The sequence below is a fragment of the Trichosurus vulpecula genome, chromosome 6 (assembly GCF_011100635.1).
Source record: "Trichosurus vulpecula isolate mTriVul1 chromosome 6, mTriVul1.pri, whole genome shotgun sequence".
In the NCBI taxonomy this organism is placed as follows: Eukaryota; Metazoa; Chordata; class Mammalia; order Diprotodontia; family Phalangeridae; genus Trichosurus; species Trichosurus vulpecula.
Window position 1 is genome coordinate 234,156,105 of NC_050578.1, and position 27,788 is coordinate 234,183,892.

At 36.6% G+C, this 27,788-nt stretch overlaps 1 protein-coding gene across 1 annotated transcript in view; it reads left to right on the plus strand.

The window, feature by feature from the left end:
* LOC118854937 (protein kinase C-binding protein NELL1-like) overlaps positions 1 to 27,388 on the plus strand; it is a 59,711-nt gene extending 32,323 nt beyond the window's left edge. Inside the window, exons 3-6 of the mRNA XM_036765116.1 lie at positions 9,083 to 9,276; positions 21,194 to 21,370; positions 25,011 to 25,235; positions 26,906 to 27,388. Of these exons, the coding sequence (XP_036621011.1) occupies positions 9,083 to 9,276; positions 21,194 to 21,370; positions 25,011 to 25,235; positions 26,906 to 26,956 (647 nt within the window). The 3' untranslated portion in view covers positions 26,957 to 27,388. The remainder of the gene's footprint in view (positions 1 to 9,082; positions 9,277 to 21,193; positions 21,371 to 25,010; positions 25,236 to 26,905) is intronic.
* The last annotated feature ends 400 nt before the right edge of the window (positions 27,389 to 27,788 follow it).

Genomic DNA, 27,788 nt, shown 5'->3' on the forward strand with positions numbered 1-27,788 from the left:
CAAATATGCATAGCATCCAAATTCTTAAAGGAAAAGAAACATGTTCAGGAAGAAACAGTAAAACTATACTAATGGAGGACCTCAATTTTCCCCTCTCAGAGCTAGATTAATCTAAACATAAAAGAAATGAGAAAGAAGAAGACTATCCTAAAAGTCAGATATGATAGATCTGGAGAAGACTGAATAAATATAAAGGAGTATACCTCTTTCTCAACTGTACATGGCACCTTCACAAAAAGTGACTATGTACTAGGGCACAAAAATCTCACAATCAAATGCATAACAGCAAAAAACATTAAATACATCCGTTTCAGACCATACTGAAATAAAAAAAAATATATACTCAATAAAAGGCTGTGGAAGCATAGATTAAAAATTAATTGGAAACTAAATAATCTAATCCTAAAGAATGACTGAAAGAACAAATCATAGAAAAAATCAATTTCTTAAAGAGAATGACAAAAATGAGACAACATATCAGAATGTGTGAGATGCATCAGAAGCAGTACTTAAAGGAAAATTCCAAAACATATACATCAATAAAAGAGACAAAGAACATATCATTGAATTGTGCAAGCAAATAAAAAATAGAAAAAGAACAAATTGAAAATCTTCTAATTAAACACTAAAATAGAAATCCTAAAAATCACTGGAGATAATAATAAGATTGAAAATAAAACAAAAAATTGAAATAATAAATAAAACTAGGAGATGTTTATGAAAAAACAGTTAAATAGATAAACCATTGGCTAATTTAATTTTTTTTAAAAGTAAACCAAATTACCAGTATGAAAAATTAAAAGGGTCAATGCACCACAAATGAAAATGAAATTAAACTAATTATTAGAAGTTATTTTGCTCAGTAATAGACCAATAAAAACTAAGTGAAATGGTTGAATAGTTACAAAAACATGAACTGCCCAGATTAATAAAAGAGGAAATAGAATGCTTAAATAATCCTATTTTAGAAAAAGAAATTTAACAAGCCATCAATAAGATACCTATGAAAAAAATCCCAGGAGCAGATAGATTTACAAAATAATTCTACCAAACATTCAAGGAACTATTAATCCCAAAACTATAAAAGGTATTTGAAAAAATGGGTAAAGGAATCCTACCAAATTATTTTTATGACACAAATATGATTTTGATATCTAAACCAGTGAGAACAAGAAGAGGGGAAAGAAAACTATAGGCTATTTCCCTAATGAATATCAATGCAAAAAAAAATTTAAATACTACCAAGGAATTTACAGCAATATATCACAAAGATCACACACTATGACAGGCAGGATTCATACAAAGAATACAGATCTGGTTCAATATTAGGAAAATTATTAACATAATTGACCATATCAACAACAAAACAACAAAAATCATATGACTATCAATAGATGCAGAAAAAGCTTCCAAAAAAATACAATACTCATTCCTATGAAAACAATGGAAATTATAGGAATGGATCTTTTATTAAAAGGATAAGTAATTTCTATCTAAAACTAAGAGTAAGCATTACCTCTAATAAAGGTAAACTAGAAGTCTTCCTAGTAAGATTAGGGGTGAAGCAAGGATGTCCACAAACACCACTACTATTCAATATGGTACTAGAAATGGTAGCTATAGCAATAAGACAAGAATAAATTGAAGGAATAAGAACAGTCAATGAGGAAACAAAACTATCATTCTTTACTGATGATATAACGGTATACTTAAAGAATCTTAGAGAATCAACAAAAATTTAGTTGAAACAATCAACAGCTTTAGCAAAGTTGCAGGATATAAAATCTACACAAATTATTAATTTTCTTTATATTACCAACAAAACCCAGCAGAAGAGAAAGACAAATTCAATTTAAAATAACTGCAGACAATATAAAATACCTTGGCATCTACCTGCCACAACAAACCCAGGAAGTATATGAACACAATTACAAAACATTTTTCACACAAATAAAGACAACTCTAAACAACTGGAGAAATTTTAATTCCTCAAGGGTTGGTTAAGCCAAATATGACAAAAATAGCAATACAATCTAACTTAATTTATTTAGTGTCATACTAATCAAATTACCAAGGAATTATTTTAGGGAGCTAGAAAAAAATAATGAACTTCATCTGGATAAACAAAAGGTCAACAATATTAAGGCAATCAATAAAAAAATGTGAATGAAAGCAGCCTAGCAATGCTAGATTTCAAACTATATTACAAAGTGGTAATCATCACAATAATATGATGGTGAATTAGTGGAAATAGATTAGGTGCATAATTCACAGCAACAAATCCCATAGTAATCTAGTGTTTGATAAACCAAAAAGATCTAAACTTTGGGAGCAAGAATTCATCATTAGAAAAAATAGAAAGCAGCTGGGCAGAAACTAGGCATAGACAGACCAACATCACTGTATAAACAGATAAGGTCAAAATGGACACATGATTTAGACATAAATGGTGATATCATAAGCTAATTAGGGGAGCATGGAAAAATATTCTTGTTAGATCTATAGATAAGGGAAAAGTTTATGACCAAACAAGAGACAGAGAGGATCACAGGAAGTGAAATGGACAAGTTTAATCATGCGAAATAAGGTTTTGCACAAACAAAAGTAATTCAGTCAAAAGGAAAGCAGGAAAATGAAGGTAAATATTTATAGGAAGTTTCTAATAATAAAGGCCTCATTTCCTCAACTATATATGGAACTGAGCCAACTTTTTTGAAATAAGAGCCATTCCTCAGTTGATAAATGGTGAAAAGATATGAACAGGTAATTTTCAGGGCAAGAAATCAAAGCTAAGGATAGTCACATAAAAAATGGTCTAAATCTAACCTAAATGATTAGATAAATTCACATTAAAACAACTCTGAAGTACTATCTCACACCTATTAGACTGTTTACCATGACAGAAAAGGAAAAGGATAAATGCTGGAATTGATGGGGAAAAATAGGAACACTAACGTACTGCTGGTGGAGTTGTGAACTAGTCAAATCATTCTGGAGAGCAATTTGGAACTATATCCAAAGGGTTATAAAACTGTGCATAACCTTTGACCAGCAGTATCACTACTAGGTCTATATCCCAAAGAGACCAAAGAAAAAGGAAAATGATTTATAAACACAAAAACATTTGTAACAGCTTTTTGTGGTGGCATAGAATTGGAAACTGAGAAGATTCCTATCAACTGGGGGATGGCTAAATAAATTGTGCAATATGACTGTGATGGAATACCATTGTGAAGAAAGGATGAGCAGGATAACTTCAGAAAACCTGGAGAAGATTATATGAATTGATGGAAAATGAAGCCAGGCCTAGAAGATCATGGTACACAGTAATAGCAATATTGTAAGGAAAATGAAGCATATGTTTTTACCTTATTTTTCCTGAGTTTTTTTTGCAATGTGGCTAACAGAGAAATATGGTTTTCATAACTTCACATTTATAATTTATATAATATTTCTTGCCCTCTCCATGGGTGAGCAAGGGGCTACAAGGAGGAAAAGCATTTGAAACTCAGAATGCTATAAAAAATTAAAAATTAAAAAAAAAAATTTAAAAGATGCTAGGGAACAGCTAGGTGGCGTAGGAGAAGCCCAGGCCCTGGTGTCAAGAGGACCTGAGGTGAAATTTGGCCTTCGACAAATGTCTAACTAGCTGTGTGATCATGGACAAGTCACTTACCCCTATTGCCTGAAAGAAAGATACTAGCATTTTGAAGATATTATAGTTAACTCTTCTCTGCCTACTACAATTTAGATATATACTTTATTCGGCACTTCCAAATTGCTCAAATTCATTTCCCTTTCTACATTTTTTTTGTCTCTTGTGTTTGCATTTCAAAGGTCCTTCTCCATTTTGTTTTTCTTAAAGGAATATTAAAAATCCTCTATTCTACTAAAAGTCCACTTTCCTCCTGAAGATTTTATTTAGTTCTGTATCATAATTATTCATTTTAAGTCTTTATTTTGCCTTTTGCTAGGTTAAATTCATAGTTCTAGGATAAGTTTCTATAACCTGATTATGTTTTCACACTTGTTTAAAAGTCCTACCCAAATTTTCATTTCAGTAATTTCTTTCACATCTGTTAGAATTATTCTTTATTTTATTTAATTTAATATATTTATTTTTCAGCATTGATTTTCACAAGACTTTGACTTAAAAATTTTCTCCCCATTTCTACCCTCCCCTCACTGCAAGATGGCATATATTCTGGTTGCCCCATTCCCCAGTCAGCCCTCCCATCTGTCACCCCACTCCCTTCCCATCCCCTTTTCTCTTCTTCTCTTGTAGGGCAAGATAAATTTCTACGCCCCACTGCCTGTGTATCTTATTTCCTAGTTGCATGCAAAAACTTTTTTTTTTGTTTTTGAACATCTGTTTTTAAAACTTTGAGTTCCAAATTCTCTCCCCTCTTCCCTTCCCACCCACCATCCCTAAGAAGGCAAGCAATTCAGCATAGGCCACATGCATATCATTATGTATAACCCTTCCACAATACTAATGTTGTGAAAGACTAACTATGTTTTGTTCCTTCCTAACCCATCCCCCTTTATTAAATTTTCTCCCTGGATCCTGTCCCTTTTTGAAAGTGTTTGTTTTTGATTACCTTCTCCCCCTATCTGCCCTCCCTTCTATCGTACCCCCTTTTTATCTTCTTCCTCCTTCTTTCCTGTGGGGTAAGATACCCAATTGAGTATGTATGGCATTCCCTCCTCAGGTCAAAACCAATTAGAGCAAGATCCACTCATTCACCCTCATCTGCCCCCTCTTCCCTTCCTACAGAACACTTTTTCTTGCCACTTTTATGAGAGATAATTTACCCCATTTTATCTCTCCCTTTCTCCCTCTCTCAATATATTCCTCTCTCATCCCTTAATTTGATTTTTTTTAGTTATCATCCCTTCATATTGAACTCACCCTGTGCCCTCTGTCTATATATATGTATATGTGTGTGTATATATATATATATGTATGTATATATATACACACACACACACCTACATATATACATACACACACACACATATATATATTTATACACATATATACGCATATTCCTTTCACCTACTCTAATACTGACGTCTCATGAATCATATACATCATCTTTCCATCTTTCCATATAGGAATGTAAACAAAACAGTTCAACTTTAGCAAGTCCCTTATGATTTCTCTTTCTTGTTTACCTTTTCATGCTTCTCTTGATTCTTGTGTTTGAAAGTCAAATTTTCTATTCAGCTCTGGTCTTTTCACTGAGAAAGCATGAAAGTCCTCTATTTTATTGAAAATCCATATTTTGCCTTGCAGCATGATACTCAGTTTTGCTGGGTAGGTGATTCTTGGTTTTAATCCTCACTCCATTGACCTCCAGAATATCACATTCCAAGCCGTTCCATCCCTTAAGGTAGAGGTTGCTAGATCTTGTATTATCCTAATTGTTTTTCCACAATACTCAAACTGTTTCTTTCTGGCTGCTTGCAGATTTTCTCCTTGACCAGGTAGCTCTGGAATTTGGAGACAATATTCCTAGGAGTTTTCTTTTTGGCAACTTTTTGAGGAGGCGATCTGTGGATTCTTTCACTTTCTATTTTACCCTCTGGCTCTAGAATATCAGGGAAGTTCTCCTTGATAATTTCTTGAAAGATGATATCTAGGCTCTTTTTCTGATCATGGCTTTCAGGTAGTCCAATAATTTTAAAATTCTCTCTCCTGGATCTATTTTCCAGGTCAGTGGTTTTTCCAACGAGATATTTCACATTGTCATCCACTTTTTCATTCCTTTGGTTCTGTTTTATAATATCTTGATTTCTCATAAAGTCACTAGCTTCCACTTGCTCCAATCTAATTTTTAAGATAGTGTTTTCTTCAGTGGTCTTTTGGAACTCCTTTTCCATTTGGCTAATTCTGCCTTTCAAGGCATTCTTCTCCTCATTGGCTTTTGGGGAGCTCTTTTGCCATTTGAGTTAGTGTATTTTTTAAGGTGTTGTTTTCTTCAATATTTTTTCAGTATTTTTGGGGGTCTCCTTTAGCAAGTCATTGACTTGTTTTTCATGGTTTTCTCGCATCCTTCTCATTTCTCTTCCCAATTTTTCCTCTACTTCTCTAACTTGCTTTTCCAAATCCTTTTTGAGCTCTTCCATGGCCTGAGACCAGTTCATATTTTTCTTGGAGGCTTTTGATGTAGGCTCTTTGACTATGTTGACTTCTTCTGGGTGTATGTTTTACTCTTCTTTGTCACCAAAGAAAGATTCCAAAAGTCTGAGACTGAATGTGGGTGCATTTTCACTGCCTGGCCAAATTCCCAGCCAACTTACTTGATCCTTGAGTTTTTTGTTGTTGGGGTATGACTGCTGGTAGAGTAAAGAGTACTTTGTTCCAAGCTTGAGGGGATGCCGCGTTGTTTTCAGAGCTATTTCTATACAGCCAGCTCTGCCACACCAGCACTCCTTCTTCCCCAAGAACCACGAACCTGGACCAGACTCTGATCTTAAGCCAGCTCTGCACTCCTGCTCTGATCTTCCACTTAATTCCTCCCACCTGGTGGGCCTGGGGCCAGAAGCAACTGCAGCTGTAGAACCAGGAACTCTTTTCACTCTCCCCTGCAGCTTTTCCCCCTAACCTTCTCTGTTGTCTTTGGTGTTTGTGGGTTGAGAAGTCTGGTAACTGCCACAACTCACTGATTCAGGGTGCTAGGGCCTGTTCCGTCCAACTCCTGGTCTGGTTGGTCCAGGCTTAGCCCACGCTGGGCTCTGCTCTACTCCTGGCTCTGATCCACTCCGCTCCCAGCTCCGTGCATGATAGACCACACCCAGCAACCATCCAGGCTGTCATGGGCTGGATCCCTGCTTCCCTCTGCTATTTCGTGGGTTCTACAGTTCTAGAATTTGTTCAGAGCCATTTTTTTTATAGGTTTTTGGAGGGACCTGGCATGAAGCTCACACAAGTCCCTACTTTCTAGCTGCCATCTTGGCTCCGCCCCCTAGAATTATTCTTAAGATTTCAATTAAAAGTAAGATTATTATAGCTCACTTTTGAGCAAGTATGTATAATTTTCCTAGCCTCAATAATAGGTCAATACCATCAGACTGGCAAAAATTTTAAAATAGAATAATTGCTATAGAGACTAAGAAAATATGGGCATGTGTGTATGTACACAAAATTGAATGAACCAGGGGTGGGGAACCTGCAGCCTTGAGCCACACATGGCCCTCTAGCTCCTTAAGTGAGACCCATTGACTAAATCCAAACTTCACAGAACAAATCCTGTTATTATTATTTATTTATTTGTTATTAAGGACTACATGTGGCCTCAAGGCCACAGGTTCCCCACCCCTGGTGATGAACCATTCTAAAAAACAATTTGGAACTATTTTTGAGCAGTCAGATAACTGTTTATAACATTTGATAGAGAAATACCACTACTGGTCATATTTCTCAAGATGTGAAACTATGTGGAAAGGTATATATACAAAAAATAATTTGTGGCTACTTACAGAAGAATTTTTTATGGTGTCAAAGACCTGGAAGTTGAATGTCCACGAGGTGGGGAACTGTTGAATAAAGCACACAATATCAATGTAAGAAATATTATTGCCCCATAAGAAGTGATGAATATGAAGAATTTAGAAAAGCTTGGGAAGGCTTGTGTGAACTGATGCAGATCAAAGTAAAAACAGAGAATGAGAAAATAATTTATATAATGACTGTAATACTGTAGTGATGACAACTGAGAAACATTAGATTTCTCAAGAATACAGAAACTAATTTTTACTTCTGAGGACCAAGACTCCAGTATGTTTCTTTTTGGTATACTAAATTTACAGAAAGAGGCATACCCTGTAAGCTGTGAATGATGCTCAGTTAATGTGTTCTTGTTAACTATGCTTATTGTTACAAGAAGAGACAGAAGGAAAGGTGAGGAAATGATAACACTCTAACAAAGACATCAATAAAATATGTATATTTAAATGGATGAGCACGCTTAGATATTAAATTAGTAAGTATATATGAATTAGTGGTAGGCAAATGAAATTGTATATATAAAATTCTTTTCAAACTTTGAGAGTGCTATGTAAGTGATAAATGTTATTTTAATTGTCACTATTATTATCATTATCATTTCAATCAACACAGATGCCTCCCTCCAATAGTTTCTGTCACTGTCCATCTATACCAGCTCATATTATGCGATTCTTGTCTGTGCCCTCTCACAAATCCTTGATAACTGTATGCCCAATATGCTCAGGGCCTTCCTCCCTGTGTTTTAACAATTCATGGCTTTGTACCATACAAACTATTCACCTCTCACCCTTCACTTTCAATACATAACTAGCCTTCCTCTTTTTCCACTAAATACTTCATAGGCCAATACTTTTACTTTTTTTTCTATGCAAATAACCATTGGTAACAGACTGTGGCCTATTTGCTTATGTATGCCATGTGCCTTTCCTTTGCTTTGGATATCTCTGCAGTTGAGAAATTATTTCAGACCTATTTACCAGACTGATTTAAATTTAATTTGAGGTTTCAGAAGAAAGAAGCTGGGAAAAAGGAAGATTTCACTTGTATTTAGGAGCAATATCTAAATTCATCTATGGAAAAATTGCAGGCTTATATTGAGATTTTCGTGTTTATCCTGTTAAGAGTCTATTTAATAATACATTGCACCTCTGAGCAATTTCCACTTATGGACCATTGTTTCATAGGTATGGGAAAAGGCTGCTGGCTATCAGCATGAGAAAGCTTTGATGAAGTCATGAGCATGTAGAATATAATGTCCTCCACTTTCATCCTAATCCTACAAATCAAGTATATTTTAATGAGCTAAGAGTCACTCTAAAGGTCCACTTCTTCCTGTCCAGTGGAGAATCCATTAACATCTTAACTAAGAGATAAAGCTCTCCTTGCAACATAGCTTCACGTTTTGCATAAATCAATCAACATGTCAACTTAAAAGTCAGAGTAAAGCAAGGCTGAATTGTTCATGAAAAACAAAGGAGCTGTCCCAGGTCCTGATTCTTCTGAAATCTCTGCCAGAGCCTTTTCTAGTATTTGAGTGTTAAGGTGTTATGTACTCTCTTTTTGTTACAGACATCGATGAATGTGCCTTAAGGACCCACACCTGTTGGAATGATTCTGCCTGCATTAACCTGGCTGGTGGTTTTGATTGCCTTTGTCCTTCTGGACCATCCTGCTCTGGGGACTGTCCCCATGAAGGTGGCCTAAAGAGAAATGGTCAAGTGTGGACTCTGAAAGAAGACCGGTGTTCAGTGTGCTCCTGCAAGGTGAGGACAAATACGGTATGGCTGAAGGTAAACCATTATGGTTCGTTTTTCCTCTACTGCTAAATGCCCTGCGCAACTAGGTGGCACAGTGTATAGAATACCAGGCCTGGAGTCAGGAAAGCCTGAGTTCAAATCCAGCTTCAGACCCTTACTGGCTTTTGTGGCCTTGGGCAAGTCACTTAAACGCTGTTTGCCTCAGTTTCCTCATATATAAAATGAGCTAGAGAAGAAAATGGCAAAACACTCCAGTATCTGCCAATGAAACCCTAACTAGGGTCAGCAAGAGTCAGACATGACTGAAAAAAAATGCCTGAACAACAATACATGCACTATGTTCTTGACTCAGTGGCTCTCCCAGAATGACTCTAAAAACCCTGTCTCATTTTAGACTACAGTAAAGTTAATAGCAGTGCTCAGCTGCAGACAAACCTGCTTTGAATTTGTTGGTATCCCAGTGAAAGCTGAAGTGTTTTGTTAGGAGAGTGACAAGCTCTGGGGGGAGAAAGCAAATGTTCTTCCTGCTGAGTAACTCCAGGTTTAGTTAAGTGTACTGGAATGGAAGCAATAACAAACTTCCATTCCATACTTCCACAGCCTGATTAAAATGACTTTTTGCTTTAAAAAATTAACTTTAAAAAACTAGTTTACCTTAGTAAGAAATATCATCCTGCAATCTAAAGCCCAGAACTGTGCTATTTGGAAACACATGGACTTCCATTTCATACAAGTGATTAATATTATTGTTTTAGGTAGCCTGGTAACTGATGTCTTATTTATTATTCTCAGTGCCTGGCTATTTCTTACACTAAATTCTTTGAAATAGAGTTTAATGCTTATGAAAATAAATAGTGTCATCATCTGGTTTTGCTTTATGTTTTGGAAAATGGGCCTATTAAAGTGTTTTATTTCCCAGCATTTATTTCCTTTTTTTGTTAATCTTTTCCATTTATTTCCATTTGGTTTTACATTACTAAGAGCTCTGGCTTTGTGTATGTATATGTGTGTGTTTAAAAATATGTATATATACTCATGTGTATATATACATATATATGTATACACATATGTGTATGTGTGTGTACACACACATACACAGCTACACACACACACACACACACACACACACACACTTGGTTCTTCTGCTTTATAGGCATAAAAGCATTTAGCATGAGATAGAAAAAAGCCATTTGTTTCAAAAAAGTATGACAGGTCTTCCTTCTAGAATCTAGACTTCTACTCTCCTCCAAAAGAAAGCATGATAGATAAAGTGGTCAAAAGAGACTGACATCATCACACTTGCCCTGTCATCTTCATTCGGGCCACACCTAATCCTCTCCAGAGAGATAAGAATCTCTCCTTGTTTCCACAATTTTATACCATCAGAGATTTAACATAGTTTCAGGGAGGATCTGGAAATATTTAGCCAGGAGGAGACTACTGGAGGAGTCATGTTATCTATCTTCCTGTATTGCCACCAAGGGCGGAACTAAAAAGAATTAATGAAAGCAGCAAAGAGGCCAATTGAGGCTTAATTTTACGACAAACTTTGTAACAATTAGAACCCAAAAGTCAAATGGATTTCTTCAGAGGTAGTGGATTCCCCATGATTGAAGGCCTAGATGTGTTGTAGTGAGGATTCATTATAGATGACAGAAAATCAACTAAGTCGATTTCAACCCTGAAATTCTATATGTAATGTTATATATTTCTATAATGTGGGAGGGTGATTTTATAATGTCCAATCCTAGCCCCATGTGCTATAACTTAAGTCTCTTCCTTCTTGTTATATTATTATTAAAGATAGCATAGATAGAGAGAATATTTATGAAGTGCTTACTATGTGCCATACTGGGCTCAATGCTGTGAGCACAAAAAAAGAAAACAAGATGGCTCCTACTTTCAAGGAGCTTCCACAGTAATAGAAGGGAAACTCAAAAGTGTGGAGCAAAATAGAGGGTATCTATATATAACTGGTGGAGATGTAGAATAACCAGAGAATGAGCAAGAAGTAAAGTGTAAAAATAATGTACAGTCTCACCAATCAGTGATCAAGGAAACGGGAAAATCACAATCTTCTAAAGAATAACTGGCTAAGTGTTTATGTCAATCAGTCATTCAAAAGGGCTAAATGAAATACACCTAGCCCAGTAATAGGTTGCCAGAGACCTAGAAAAGGTAGGAAACAAGAGCCTTGCTCTCAAGGGTCATAAAACAGAGATCTGACAAATGTATAAAATTACTGTAACTAAGTGACATAGTATTAGTAAACATTTAAAAATGAGCTTAAATTACAGTAACTAAATGATACAATATTAAGTGGCAGTAAAAGAGGAGTTCCAAGAACATTTTCCAGTCATTTCCAACCCACAGTGTCTACACTGGTCAGCCTCCTCTTTCCCTCCCACCATAAGTTAGTCTCTTGTCCCAGGTCTCTGGACCATGATAAGAGGGCTTTCATTTTGTCTTTGCCAGAAGTATTACCAGACTATTTCCAAACTCACCCCTCTTTTTACAGCTCCCCTTTATATTCTTTTTGGCTTATTTCTATTTGTATCCCAAGTCTGTGGGACAGGACCTAGAAGTGATGAAATACATGATTCATTTTTACTTATTTTTTCAAGAAGTGAGAGATCAATGTGAATAAGATTAGCAAGATAGTATAAAAGCTGCTGAGTCAACTGTCCTGGGTTCAAATTCCAGCTCTGCTACTAATTATGTGATTGTGGGTAAATTATTCCACCCATCTAGATCAAGGTCTCTCAACCTGAAAGTGATGGACCCAGGTCACAAATAGGTTTCAGGAAGTGTACAAACTTCGTTTTAAAAAAATATGTCTTTATTTTATTATAATTGATTTTTTGGATCATTATAGGATCCTTTTAATTGATCCTTTATAATACTATGTATTTTATCTGACACATTTAAAAACATTATTCTGAAAAGGAGTCTATAGGCTTCACCAGACTGGCAAAGAGGGTGGGGGTGTGGGGAGAAATCATGACATGAAAAATATAAGAAAACCTGTTGTAGATCTAGTCCACTCATATGTAAAAGAAGGTGCTAAGAGAGAATGTTGCTATGAACCCTTTCAAATAATTGGTCCTGTGACCTATTCAGGGCAGATTCAGAGAACGTAGCATCTGAGCTAGCCTCAAAGCAAAAAGCACAATCAAGAAAAATAATGCTGATTCTTTTTATCATCACACTCCTAAAAGATCCCAGTTAGTAACCTTTTAGTAACATTCACTGCCGAACCCAGAGAGACCTCCCCAAGTTGTCCAGATATTTGTGGAGGACAGAAATGAAAAGTTTGCCCTAGTAAATATCTGACTGGTGTTAATAATATTTCCTTTCTGGATTTCATTATCCTTTGAGACAATGAAAACAGAAGCGGACTTCTCAATCATTAAAAATTCCCTAAGCTTTATTAATTAGCTATATTAATTACCCAAGTAGCCTAAGTTGATATACTCAGCTATCATTTGCAGAGTATCCCTACTGCCTTAGGAGAATTACTTTAAGGATGCCTGAGGAGATGAATATTGCTTGAAATCTTATTTTGTTGATATGCTATCTTCCTCATTAATACAAGAGACAGGCAGAATTTTAATAAATAAATCCATCCTATAGATGCAGCTTATTACCAGTTTGTAATATAGCTTTCAAATGGTGGTGGATGACTTAGTTTAGGCACAGAAGGAAGCCTTGGATTCAATTCTTCAGGTCATCCTACCAGGATAGAAGTATTTTTTTTTAATTCCGCACTCTTCACTTTCATAACATGCAATTGGAAATTATGTTTTCAGTTATGGATAAAAATTGCTTTGGGGTCACTTAAGGCATCTAAGCAGGCAATTACAAACCCATCAATTCTGTAATGGAGACATTCCAGGAAGAGTGACAGATAGAAATGTTTTCTTTTGAATCATGTAAGACTAAGACACTCTTATTATTCAAAGTTAGGGAAAATAATTTAGCTTAGCAATAGAATGTTATATGAGTTATCACAGGGTTAATGCCAAGTATTAATAAAGTTACTTTTCATTTCCAGAAAAGGTACTTTGCTGCTTTCATTTCCTACACACAATGTTAGGCACCAATGTCATGATTCAGTTGCAAGAGGGGACTCATGACACAATTAGAGCCAGACGTTGGCTGGCACTTGAGTTGGAAAGCTAGATTATATGTGGACAATGTGTATTCATTAAGGATGGCTTAGACTGCCTTTCAGACATAAAAGAATGGGGAAAATAAAACATTTATTAAATACTTGCTATACAACAACCACTGCAAAGTCCTGTATATACAAATACAAAAGTGAAAAAGTCTCTGCCCTAAATGAGTTTACATACCAAAGGACAAAATAAAATTAATTATAAGAGAGTAATGGTCTACAGGAAAAGTAATTGCTCCAGGAAAGCTGACTGATATGCCTTGTCTGGAAGCCATGGTAGTACTGAACAGATTAATGCACCCAATGCAAAAGATGGAAAGTGAAGGAAATGGTATATATGTGGTGGCAGGGCTGATGGTAGTATGGCCAGGGTGGATAATTCAGTGGGACTGGAATCACGTTCTGGGATTGGCTAGATACAATCAGCTAGGTGAATGTGCCCTCACTCACAAATCTAGACAGCTGAGCTCTAGGGCAAGAGTTCCAAAGCTGAGGGCATTAAATTCCCAAGAACTGGGGACCTATTTTCTGGAAGTTGTCAGATTTATAGGAACATGCCATTTTTAGACTAGATTGGACCTAATGGTCTTCGAGACTAGCATTCTGGAAATGACAGAAACTCCAAGGAAGAACTTAGTTTTCCTCCTTGACACAAAGGTCAATGGTTTGGTATAGCCTTGCTTATCAAGAACCTACCTGTGGCTCTTTGATTTGTTTATTTGTCCAAACTTTTAAAAAATCCATTTTTATAGTTTACCAGTGCATGAGAAATAGCACAGTGTGGTGGCTGGACCTCTGGCCTTAAGAGCTAGGCAGGCAGTTCAAGTCTTGCCTCTGACGCAGTACAACCATGTCTAAGTTACTAAACCTTTTACTGTCCCAGGCAACACTGGAAGTCTCTAAGTTGCAGACAGCTGATGATCTGCATTAGCAGAGGGGGTTTCGACTTTGGGTTACACTGATGAAATCAAAGATTTAAAAAGAAAACAGAATCTGGAGGGAAGGTTTATCAATACATTTCTTGTTCACTATGTGAAGTCCACTGCATACTGAGACAAAGGAATCCAGTGAAGTAGGGTTCCAAAAGACCCCACTGTTGACTGAAGGCATCTAAGAAGGCTTTTGCAGAGCTGTAAGCATATGAGAGACCTTCTTGTCCAATCCTTCCTTAACTGGCGTTGCAACGCTGTTCTCCTGAAGAATCTTTGGTTTCTCGCTTCTATTTTAATTTCTTTCTCTTTATTCCCTTTCTCTTGCCTCCTCTGTTTCAATACAAATCTGTGCCTTTACTTAGGAGTTCCATGCCAGATGGCAGCTGTAGCTGATAATTTAAGACGGGCAATTAAAATATTCTTCTACTTTGGTAAAGGATTCAACACAACTGCTTTGATAAGATGCAAGCAGAGAAGAACAGATAGGTCTAGAGCAACCAATCCCTATTTTTTATGGTTCCTCCTATTTTCCCAGTGTAACATAAATGATCTCCGCTCAAGTTCCCTACATTGATTAAAAACTTTTCAAACTTAAGCAGTCTGGAGTATATGTATTATTGGGTTGATGATTCAGTAATAAAAAGGGAAATTTATAACCAAATCCCTCTAATTTTCAGAGGCATGATACAGTTTTTTTATTTTCTGGGAAGTTCATGTCCTCACTTTTTAAAATTCATAAGCAATTTGGTTATTGGGACTCTTATTAATAGTTCACAGCTGAACTTTCCACACGAAACTCTATATAAATATTTAGGAGTTATAGCAGAAGGGCATCTCCGGTACCTCTTTGGTATATGAAATAGAGTTGTTATGAATACCTAGTTTTCATTGGCTAGACTAGAGGTCAAGACCTACAGGAAGGCCAGAAATAAATCGAGATGAGAGGGAAGGTAAGCCAACATGAGTTAGCCCTTGCAGTTTTCAATGTTTTGCTTGCACACTAAGCCACTGTAATGGTATTCTCTAGGCTCTTGCATAGTTTTCGTGAGTAAAAATTGTTTTGACAGTTAACCTATAATTCAAAAGATGATGTGAACACAAATGTTACTTTGACATATAAGAAAAAGAGAGGGTTGATTTTTTATCTTCACATAATTGAAGAGATGTGAAATTGCTTTATTTCGGACTAACCCTGGAAGCTAGCAATTTGTTTATTTATTTTATATCAGGATGATGGAAAGACAGATGCTATTCTCACTAGGTCTACATTTTTGCAAGGCAGTTAGCAACAACCATGATAGGCCATTATTAATGAACTTTACCATCAATAATTGATGTGGCCACATGGATTGCAGAAGCATGGTTCTTCTGATGGGGATGATTTATTCAACCATGAACATTTGAATATTTACTTTCCTCTGATGCCATAGTTACCCAGTGCTGTGCTAGTAACTCTCTCTACTGGGGAAGCTTGCAGACCTTTTGGCCCTTCACAACCTGGATGATTTTTCCCATGTCTTTGAGTGATTCCCCAACACTGGTTCCACCCAGAGTTGTGAAGGCCCTCTTTCCATTCTTGTACTACTCGTTCATGGACAAAGACCAAGCTTCATACTGTCTTCCCTGACTCCCGTGACATGGACTGTCTTCTTTTTCCAGTTATACTAGGCAAAGGACTTAACCTCTGATTAACCACAAGCAACTATCTGAGGCTACAAACTGAAGAACAGGTTCCAATCTGAATTACTAAAGAGTTTTCTCAATGGGAGCTTTCTATAGCAGTGATATCAAGAGGTCCAGTACCCTTCCCAAAATATAAAATAATAAAATAATAACTAGTACTTATAGAGGGACTCAAGGGTTTCAAAGCACTTTACAAAACACTTTACCTCATTCTATTCTCACAACCACCCTAGGAGGTAAGTGCTAGTATTATCCCTATTTTAAATGTGAAGAAAACTGAGACAAACAACTATTAAGTGACTTGCCCACGGTCACATAGCTCATAAGTTTCTGAAGCAGGATTTTAACTCATGTTTTGCTAACTTCAAGTCCTGATCTCTATCTACTGCAATAATCTTTTCCATCACTTCTTTCCTGGAAATCTTTACCAGTAATCTGATACAGCCTTCTCATATCCAGCATGTGACTTTTCACTGCCCTTGGAGTCTTGGGGAGTTGCCTGAGCATGCTGAGGAGTTATAAGTCATTTGCTCCTGAAAACATGGCTAGTATGTGTGAGAGGCAGGATTTCAACCCAGATCTTCTTGACTCTACAGTTAACCCTCTATCAACAGCATCATGCTGTCTTTTCACCAGAGAATAGTCCAATGGATTTATAACTTTATTTATGTGGATATTTCCTCAAAGTCAAGTCAACAAATATTTATTAAGAGCCTACTATATACTAGGCCCTGTGCTTAAATGCTAGGGATACAAAGAATAACAAAAGCTGTCACTGTTAACAGACAGTCCATAGTCTAATACCACCCTGGCTGACTCTTCCATATCCTCCCAAATGTTCAACAAGAAGCCCAGTGTAGTTGGGGGAAGGTCTCATTTTCTTGACATCTCAAAGATAGCATCAGAATACACAGAATCTCCATCATTTATTCCTGACTCTCATCATATGACATGCCCATCCTTCGTTTTCCCCTCATAAGTTCCTTTGACAGCATCTTGGCATCTTTTTATACCCATTCTCCTCCATGATTCCTTGATTGTCATGTGTGGTAACTTGTTCACCCCAGCTATACTTATCTCAATTGCCCCCTAGGCAATGTTTATTTTAGGTGAGAAAAAGATGGGCACCCGCCATACGAAGAAACTTGGATATTTTTTAAATGCACAATCTTCTAAATTATGTGTATACACATAATTGTAGGATGGACAACCCATCCTACCATGTGCAGATTATTTGACCAGTCAGCCAGTCTTGTGAGTGATCACGGATAACCCTAAAGGGTACCCTGGGGTAGTCCAATCAGCACAAAAAGAACTATCTAGGAAACGTTGCTATCAATAGGAAGCAACCCTTCTATCTGATTTTTGCACAGGGTATCTTCTTTGATGCTAGTTTCTTTGCATAAATATTTTCCTGGGTTTTATCTCTTTTAATAGGGATTTTGTTATTGTTCAGTCGTTTTTCGGTTATATCCAACTCTTAGTGACCCCATTTGGGGTTTTCTTAGCAAAGACTTTGGAGTGGTTTGCCATTTCCTTCTCCAGCTCAATTTTATAAATGAGGAACTGAGGCAAACAGGGTTAAGTGACTTTCCCAGAGACACACAGCTACTAAGTGTCTGAGGCCAGATCTGAACTCAGGAAAATGAGTCTTCTTGACTCCAGGCCCAGCACTCTATCCACTGTACCACCTAGCCGCCCCCCGTAATATGGGTATTCTATAGCTATTTGAATAAAGTTATTTTCATAGCTATGTCTATTAATGGAATCTTTTGTGATTTAATTTTAACATTGCATGAGAGATCATTTATTAGAGGAGAGCCCTGAAAGCTGTACTTTTTGTCATGCTTGTGCTACCTACTGAAAGGTACTTAGGAACCTCTGCATGAAGCAGTCCTTCATGTATGTGGAACGAAGGCTGCCCTTTACACAACTTTCTCGCGAGCAGGGTCAGATGCAATTAAATTATTGCCATCATCTGGCAATTTCAAGAAGCATCTGGCAGTGAGGCAACCAAATGATTTTTGGTTGAAAATATCATTTCACATGTCAGATAATTATGTATGCATTGAATCTCCATGTAATCAATGTAGGGATAAGACAAGTATAACAATATAAAATATTTCCTAACATAGAATTTAAAAGTTGTAATAGTTTTTCCTAATCTTTTTAGAGCTATGAACCAACCCACTGTCTGTTAGATTTCTGCAAATAGTAGTCATTTTTTGAAATCACATATATGTGTGTGTGTACATGTCAGATATGACATATATACAAACATAGACACACATCTGACAAACTATATGCATTACCTTTGGCACATCTCTCTTAATCTCCCCAAGGCTCACCGTCCTCATTTGTAAAATGAGTAGAGTGGGCCAGATGGTCTCTGAGTTTCTCTTAGTTATGGAACAATTTTCCATGATGCTATAAAAAGAAGTGACCAATTTTTTTCTCAGGCATTCAATGACAGTTTCCCAACAGTTGCTGTACTATTGCGCAACCACGGAGTCTAAATATTAGAATTGGATATCACCTAGGACTGAAATAACAGGCCTTTGACTCACATTCTATTTGTTGAGGCATGAAAGCAGCCAAGGTGTACCTTCCAGTACATGAGAACTCTCCCTAGCATAGTGTGGCCATTTCATAAGTGACTAAAATGGTAGGGAGTCTTGAAAAGCAGACAGAATATAACTAAAAAAATCTTGGAGGTTGATCATCTCCGAGTCTGCCTCAGTCTGCAGTTGCTGCTCACATCACCAGGTGATCGTGAGAAGCAGATGATGGAAACAAAGAGAATAAAACATTCTACAGATAGTAAAAGTAAGCCCGGCATAATGCTTATGGGACTAGCGCTATCCCTTTATAAGCTGGTTTTATGAGTGCAGTACTCCATAAGCTATTCTCTCCTGGGTATATGATGCTTTGGTAGGTGCTACCAAGATTAACTTGTGGACCCAAGCTTGTCTTGAGATCAGCTAGTGTACATTTATAGAGACTTATCACTAGAATGCTGGCCACCAAGTAGTGATGATTTAGGGCTATGTATACTAATGGACCACCCAATTAAGTGCGTATGAGTTGAGATATACATTGATACAGGGAGCTGGGGAAATATGAGAATGATTTAAGTTACCATAAAGAAGACTGTGGTATCTGTGATATGGACTCCATCGTCAATTCAATTCCTTATGATGTCTAATGATAATATCCAATTTTATTTTTCTCTTGGGTAAACAGTTAATGGGGCTAAAAGACAAATGGCCTGAAAATCAACTTTTACCTTAAGCTGCCAACCCACCAGTGATCAGAACTAGATCCAAATCTTCTACATTCCTTTTACAACTACACAAAGATTATCAGAGGACCCCATAAGGAAACCCTATTGCCCTATTCTCTAAGGTACAGCTGCACTTACAAACACAATTCATGACACCAAGGAGCCAGAGGACAACCAAGAGACAGAGATTTGGAGAAGCAGAATTCCTCTGAAGGCCAGGTCCTTCAAAGTCACATTCTTCAATTTTCCCATAGCTACCACTTTATAACAATATGGAGTATGTTTCCAGGCTTCATGGATGAGGGAGAGGACAGAATGCAACAGAAATAATACAGCTAACAATCAGTCAACAAGCTTTCATTAAGTAGCACTGTGCTAGGCAACAGGCATACAAAGTCAAAAACACTGTTAAATCCCATCTCTCAGGAAACATACATTCTACTGGTGAAGACATGTATGTATATGTGTGTGCATGTGTGTATTCAAAATAAAAGGTAATTTAGTAAAGGAGGAAACATTGTAGCTGGGAAGCAGGAAAGCCTTCATGTTAATGTGCATTTGTACTGCGTTTTAAAGGAAACAAACTGTTCCAGAAGGCAAAGATAAAAGAAGGAGTGCATTCCAGGCATGAAGAGAGCCAGTTCAAATACAGTTAGCCAAGTTGAACATCAAAGTGTGGGAAGGTTAATAATCTCTAACAAAATCAGGAAGGTAGTTTGGGGACAGATTATAAAGGACTTTTCAGTCAGAGAAGTTCATATTTGATCCCAAATGCAAGTAGGAATCATTCGAGTTTATTGAGGAGGGAGTGATGTGGTCAGTCCTTTATTCTAGGAAAATCATTTTGGCAGCTATATAGAGAATACATTGGAATGGAAAGTGGTTTGCAGCAGCGAGAACAATTAAGAAACTATTACTACAGCCCAGATGAGAGGTGATGAAGGCTTGGACTAGAGCTGCAATTCTGTGAGTAGAGTCCAATACAAGAGGGCTCGTGAGAGTAGAAATAACAATGTTTGGGAACCGACTGGCTATGTATGGTAAGTGAAGGTGTCAAGCTGAGAATGACATTGATGTTGAAGAATAAAAAGAAATACGTTTCTTTTACTATTTTTATAGTACCTTCCTGAATTGCCACAAGATAAATGAAGTTGCTAACCTACCTCGATATCAATACTTGCAGTATACACAAGCGTAGTTCAATTTCCCGAAATGTGTACATGCTGAAACACTTGGGGACATGGCTATGTCAGCACACTGGCCAGTGATCTACTTGGAGCTTTAGCTGCTGACCAGGATTCACTGTAAAATTAGAAATGAACTTTCCCTTACTGTTGTGTTGCTGTCATTTTTCCTGGATGTCATTTCATCAGTGTAAGGAAGGACCTTTCTCTGCTAAGGCAGAGGAACACCTTACCAGGGTCTTAAGAGTCTTAGACAGTTGCCTAAAATCCTGAGAGGCTAATGATATACTGAAATTATGTGATGAATATGTGTCAAAGGGAGGAATTAAACCGAAGTTTTCCCTATCCCATGGCCCCTTAGTCAGTGAGATTTTAAGAAATTAAAAACCAAATATCCCTATAACTTAATTACAATCCAAATATAACAATGTAGTTTGAGGAAAATACTTTTTTTAGATTGTAAATGCTTCAGCTTTCTATAGGCAAGAACCACCAAAGGAAGAATGATCAGAATAAAGAGGCAATGAGGGTGAATAATATTAAGACCATAAAGTTTCTTTCCTAAGGGATCTCTGAGTCACTTAAAACTCTTTGCGAAAATCTGCACTGGTTTTTGTCATCCTAGCATTAATGTTGGAAATCCTCCAAATTCTCTTTGGAATAGGATGGAAAGATATTCTGCCGACGGACTGCTTGTGACTGTCAGAACCCGAGTGTTGATCTCTTCTGCTGTCCAGAATGCGACACCAGAGTTACCAGTCAGTGTTTAGACCAAAATGGACACAAACTCTATCGAAGTGGAGACAACTGGACATACAGTTGCCAACAATGCCGCTGCCTGGTATGGAAATTTAATAGTTCATGTTTCTGCACAGTGAAAAAGCCTTTTACAGACAATGCATACCTAGGCAAATCCCAGAGCAAGGGAAAGATTTCAACGGCTCACGAGCCTCAATGTAATTCACAGGCAGCAAAAATCACTTTTTCCCTGGGATTTATTGTAAGCGGATTTCATTTTCTGTAGTGATGTTACAATTCTGGTACTAAGCCTGGTTAGAACTTATTCTAAGGAAAGTTAGAAGTGGGGAATTCAGTCAGGGAAATCAAATGTCTTAAAGGTATCACAAATGACATTCATGAACTCATCAGAGTCAGCAAAGTCAGAAGAAAAGGCTTATAATTTGGGGAGTTTCATGTCTGAATTGTACAAAGAATATGATATATAAAATAATACTCTTGAGAATTAGTGAAAGATAGAAAGACATGTAAATTAGCATTTCATTAATAAATATGACTTTTGGCTACTAGTTTGGTCACAACTACCTGCCCTTTCCTGAGCACAATACTTTAATTCTTACAGACCCATGACTTGGTAGGTGTTGGTTACTCTTTTCAATTAAATAGACTGTAGCACTTATATGGTTCAGTAGATCCCAAAGGAGATGGCTTTCCAGATTAACTATAATATACATTTATCACCAAATAGCCTATCTGGGTGATGAGCCTCCACAAATTTAACTATCTTGATTTTCAGACAACACAACTCAGGAAAAACACATTATCTTTCTCTGCCTTCCTTTACCAATAAGTTCTATACATTCTTTAATGAAATGTCCACCATACTTCTGAATAAAGGTTTAATGATATTGATGAAAATAAGAGTATCATTTTCTTTCCAATAATAAGAAATGAGACTGCAAGTAGAATCAATTTAGTTCTCCTGGCTGAAGAGTGCAGCCATTCAATCTTTGGGAAGCTCCTGGCAGAGTCAGTGGTTTCCAATAACATAACCTTTGAGAAGTCAGGGTCACCTGTTCACTTTAATAATACATCAGAGTAAGACTTTGGTGGAACCTTAAAATTCTATTAGTTTTGGCCTGAAATTTCTTTCATTCAACTCACATAATTCATTTCATGAATACATAAGATTCTTGATGCCAGGAGCTGTTTTTCATTTTGATTGTATGTCTTTATCACATAGTACAGCACCTTGTCTATGGTAGGTGCTTAAAAGATGCTTATTGGATGATGCTGAATTTGGGAAATGAAATAAACAATATATTTTTAGGAAATGGATTTTATAACTTATAGAGATGATATCAGTTATGTTTCACTTATTCTTACATCATGAAATTTCTGAGTAAATAATGAATAATATTTTAAGATAAACATCCTAAGTCATTTGTTTTCCTAAATTGTCACATTCTCTGTGGTCCCCACTTTCCCTGGAATTTTTTTTGTTAGTACCTATCACTGAAAACTTTTCCTTGATGGGTTGAGAAAAGTGTTTGCCTTTCATAACAGACATCAGGGAAAGTGAAGACTAATGAGAATCCCAATCAGAGTAATTTTTCCAATTTCCACAATGAAAGCAGCCAACTTCAATCCCTTCCCAACTATGTACTAATTTCCTTTACAGACTAAAAGAACAGTCAGATTTATTTTTTAAGAAAACAAATCAGAATGCCCTTCTATCCCAGGGTTTTATGTTTATGATAATAAAAGAGATGCTTATAGTTATAGATTATAGATAGTTACATAGTTATATATTGTTATAGTTACAGATGTCTCCAATATCGTACTGAAATTTGACCATGAATGGCTTCAGTCATGATCACATAGTTCAAATGAGATCATGTTTATGAAAGGCCTCTGAAACATGTAAAAACACCATGCATATGAGAGGAATGTTTATTATTCTGTTGTCCTAGGGAAGGGTACTGTCACTGATGAGTTTTTTTTAATTGAAACCTTTTGCTTTTTCATCACTTCCATTTCCAAATACAGGAAAGTTTAATATATTTAAAACTTAAAACTACTAAGACTTTTGGAATGCCATGTATTTCTTGACTCTTCCCTACCCAGAACACCATAATCTTTTGCAAAAAAAAAAAAAAAGGGTGGGGGGAAGGAAGCACTTCAGCAGAACTAATACAAATGCCATCCAAGTCTGAAATTATATGCGATATCTTGCACCGATTTCTATCTCTAAAAAGTAGGGAAGGACTTGTGGTTTCTCAAAAAATTTTTTGTTCAGAACCAAGCTTGGTCATTTTAATTATGCGATGCTCATTCACTGTTGTTATTCTTTCTATTTACATTGTTATACTTAATGTGTATATTTTTACTGCTTCTACTTATTTAGCCCTGCATCAGTTGTTGTGAAACTTCCCATGCTTCCCGATGTTCATCATTTCTTAAACACAGCAATATTTCATTTTATTCATCACAGTATGTGGCCATCTCTCCAAACACTTGGCATGCATTTTGTTTCTAGTTCCTTGCTGCTACTAAAAATGTTACTATAAATATTTTGATGGGCCTTATTGTTACTGATTTTCTTGGGGCACATGCCCTGAAGCAGGATTTCTGAGTTTAGGGGTATTCACATTTTACGTCGCTCTCTTAGGCCAATTCCAAACTGTTTTCTGGAATTGCTGAATGACCTCACAGCTCCAACAACAATGTATTAATGTTCCTGTCTTTCCACAGCCCCTCCAACATTGACTATTCTTACCTTTGCCAATTACGCTGAATGAGATGGAGCCTCCAAGTTATTTTGATTTGCATTTCTTATCAATAATTTGTAAATTTTTTAATATGGTTGCAAATAGTTTATAATTCTTTTTCTGAAAAACTATTTGTTCATATCCTTTGCCCAATTACGCACTGGACAATGGACTGTGGTCAAATTTTTTAATAATGCCTTATACATCCTCAATATCAAACCTTTTTTCTGTGAAACAGTGCAAATATTGAGTTTAAGTTTTTAGTTACATTTATGGATGCACCAGAACCTTTGAGCAAACAACTCCTAGATAAAATCACCAGAATTGTCCAGTTATGACAATATAATCACCAGAAGCTCAGATGTATTGTTTGTCCCAATCAAGCTGTTCTATCGGGTTGATTTAATTTTACAAACTTTTATTAAGCACTTACTCTGTGCAAGGCATGATAGGTGGGCCAAGACAAAGCAGAATAGATACTACCATTAAAATAACTCTGCTACTAGCCCATAGACATGGCCTACAATCCTGGCCTTTATTTCTAGGCACTTGGCAAATTTTTAAAAGTCATCTTTCTCTCACTTCCATTCTCCATCAATCAACTAGACATTCATTTTTTTTGAAAGAAAGCTCTTCAGTTTTATAAATTTATAAGTCCCCTATCATATCTTTGAGATTACTGCTGTGTGACCTCATGCAAGACATTTGACCTCCCTAAGCCTCAGACTCCTCATCTATACAATGGGGATAATAAAAGAACCACCTCATAGCACTGTTGTTAAGGTCAAAAGAGATTATGTTACACATACATATATACACATCAAACTCAAAGTGTTACATACATGTTAGCCATGACTACTTTTATTGTCTTCAATGATAGTGGTCAAAATAATGACATTCTTCTTCCCTTTCCAATTCTTAATGACTACATTAAGGCAGACTCAAGGAGACATTTTATTTGTCCCTCTGTAGGAAGGAGAGGTGGACTGTTGGCCACTCACTTGCCCCAACCTGAGCTGTGAATACACCGCAATCTCTGAAGGGGAATGCTGCCCCCGTTGTGTCAGTGACCCCTGCCTGGCAGATAACATTGCCTATGACATCAGAAAAACCTGCCTAGACAGCTATGGTGTGACAAGACTAAGTGGTGCCATCTGGACAATGGCTGGATCCCCCTGCACAACCTGCAAATGCAAGGTAACCAGTTAATGTGTACTCATGCAAAGAAGTCTTCATGTCACAGGCAAATTTCTATGGATCCCATTTATGCTGGACCATATCCGAAAGTTCCCATATGGCTTCATGAAATATGGCTTCATGTACGGACTGGAAATAGGGAATAAAATGGTTGGTACTTGCTCCTGTCTTGAAATAGAGCATTGTAACAGCCTATATCAGTCTATTTATGCTGATGTGTGCCTTTTTTAACCTGCATAGAAAAAATGGTTTCCTTTGATGATGAGAAATTTTGAAAGCACTTTCAAGAAATTATCAATGTTATATAAAATGCTGTATGAAGTGAGCGCTTTTTTTTCACCTTCATTTCACAGTGACTAATGGAGGAGATCTGTAGTTATTGCTCACAGGCTCTAACTCACCACGATTACTTTTCACACTTCTTTTGCTGGTATTCTCTTGAGGCGCCCCTGTATTTTTTTTCTTTTTTTGAATGTTGACTTCTTATTCTCCATCATAGTCTAACCCAATCCTATGTAGTTTCTCTTCATGTGTTAGGAAATATATTACATCATTTTCTGAACTGGTTTTTGAATTTCTGATTGTCATTTTGGAAATTAAAAAAACTTAGTGACCATATGAGCGAAGCATTAGTCTCACATACATTACCTAGCAGCACAGAGCTTGTTTTAGCTCTCCAGGATTAAATCATCACACTGCCTACTCACTATAGCAGATTGTAGTTCCAATCCAAGTCTCGTGGGAATTATCCCAACTGCATCCTTTTACATATCTAACTTTAGATCCAAAAACAGAATAAAAGAGGGGTGTATATCCAAACCTCAGATATTGAAGGGATATGTTCAGATCTCCATACTAAAATGAATGTCCAGAAGCTGCATCTTTAACCTTAGGAGCCAGAGTTCACTGAATGCAGATGTGGCAACAAAATCCTGACTGAAAATATTGGTTACTTCTGAGGTCAGAGATCAGACATATTAATGGAGATGGTATAAAGAATAACTGATTTTAAATAAAGCTAACAGAACTGGCACATCCAAATGATTCTTCCCCTTCCAAAGTATGGAATCTACATATTCCAGTGCTACTGAAAATGTTCTCAAAAAGTTTCTGGGAACTGTCTTTAGGGCCCTAGGCTAGATAATATCTAAAGAATCTTCTTCCAGCTCTAAATCCTATGTTTTGAGTAATGTCAGTGACATTGGAATAAATCTCTGTTTTTAAGGGGTCAGCACTCATTTGTTTTACAAACTTCTAATACTAAATGTAAAAGTTTCCTTTTTAAAAAATCAGCCAACCTCTTCATTATTTCCTATGTATTTTATCTCCTGACATATTTTCCTGGTAATTAGTTCCTCCTTTAGTTGGTTTCAAAATTGCCAATTGTCATTTTGGAAATATACATACATATATGCGTATGTATATAATATCTAATACACACACACACACATATATATATATATCAAAATACACAAACCATATATGTATGTGTGTGTGTGTGTATATATATATATATGTGCGTATATATATATATATATATATGTGCATATATAGTATATGTGTGTGTGTGTGTGTGTGTGTGTATACTGTATATTTGTATTGGAGGGACTGGCCTGTACTCAAAATACTCAGTGCCTGGCACTGCTAATACTTGCTTCTTTGTTTTACAGAATGGAAGTGTCTGCTGTTCTGTGGATTTAGAATGTCTTCACAATAACTGAAGTATTTAGCATGGACTTATCAGGGTGAGGAAAACAACAGACACAGTGATCATTCAAAATAATGAAGAAGTTGGGTGTTTTATACCACAGACAATTACCAAAGGCTCCATCAAATGAAAATATTTGGGAGCTGCCTTTTGGGACCTACCACTATGCTCATTCTTGCTAACCCTAGTCTAGGTGACTTGCAGTCCAACGCATATAAGTCTATGATTGTTTAAAAAAAAGTCTCCTGTGTTGTAAATCACCTCTCTCCCCTATCAGGTCATTTGAAAACACACTGAAATGATTTCATGGTAAACTTGGCTGTGATTTTTGGTTTACTTTGTGTATTGACATGAGAGAAACTTGCCCCCTCCCTTCCCTTTTAATTTCTGGAGCTAGAGTCTAGATTCTACCAATAAAGCTTCCTGGTGTGATTTTTGTCCCATACACTGCATCCTCAGTTCTGATGTTCCTATAAGATGTATTAATATAAATATGTATGTTTGTATAGTTAGAGTACTGAGTAGTACCCCTTTGGCATAGATATTGGGCTACTGAAACACTCCAAAACCCATTTAACAAATATAGGCTCTAGGCAATCAAGATGGAATTGGGTGATGCAGGCGAGGAAGGCAGGATTGGCAGGAAGAAAAGCCTCAAAAACTTTGTGAAGTGATGAAAAGTACCTTCTGCACAAAGGACAGCTACACTTCAGTATTCTAAGCATTCTGCAATCTCCTTAATGTGGGTGCTCACTCTAGTATCAGCTTACAACCCATTCCTTAACTTCCATCCTATGCAATGAATTCTTTAGCCACGGAAACTGAAGAAATGTGGAAAAACCACA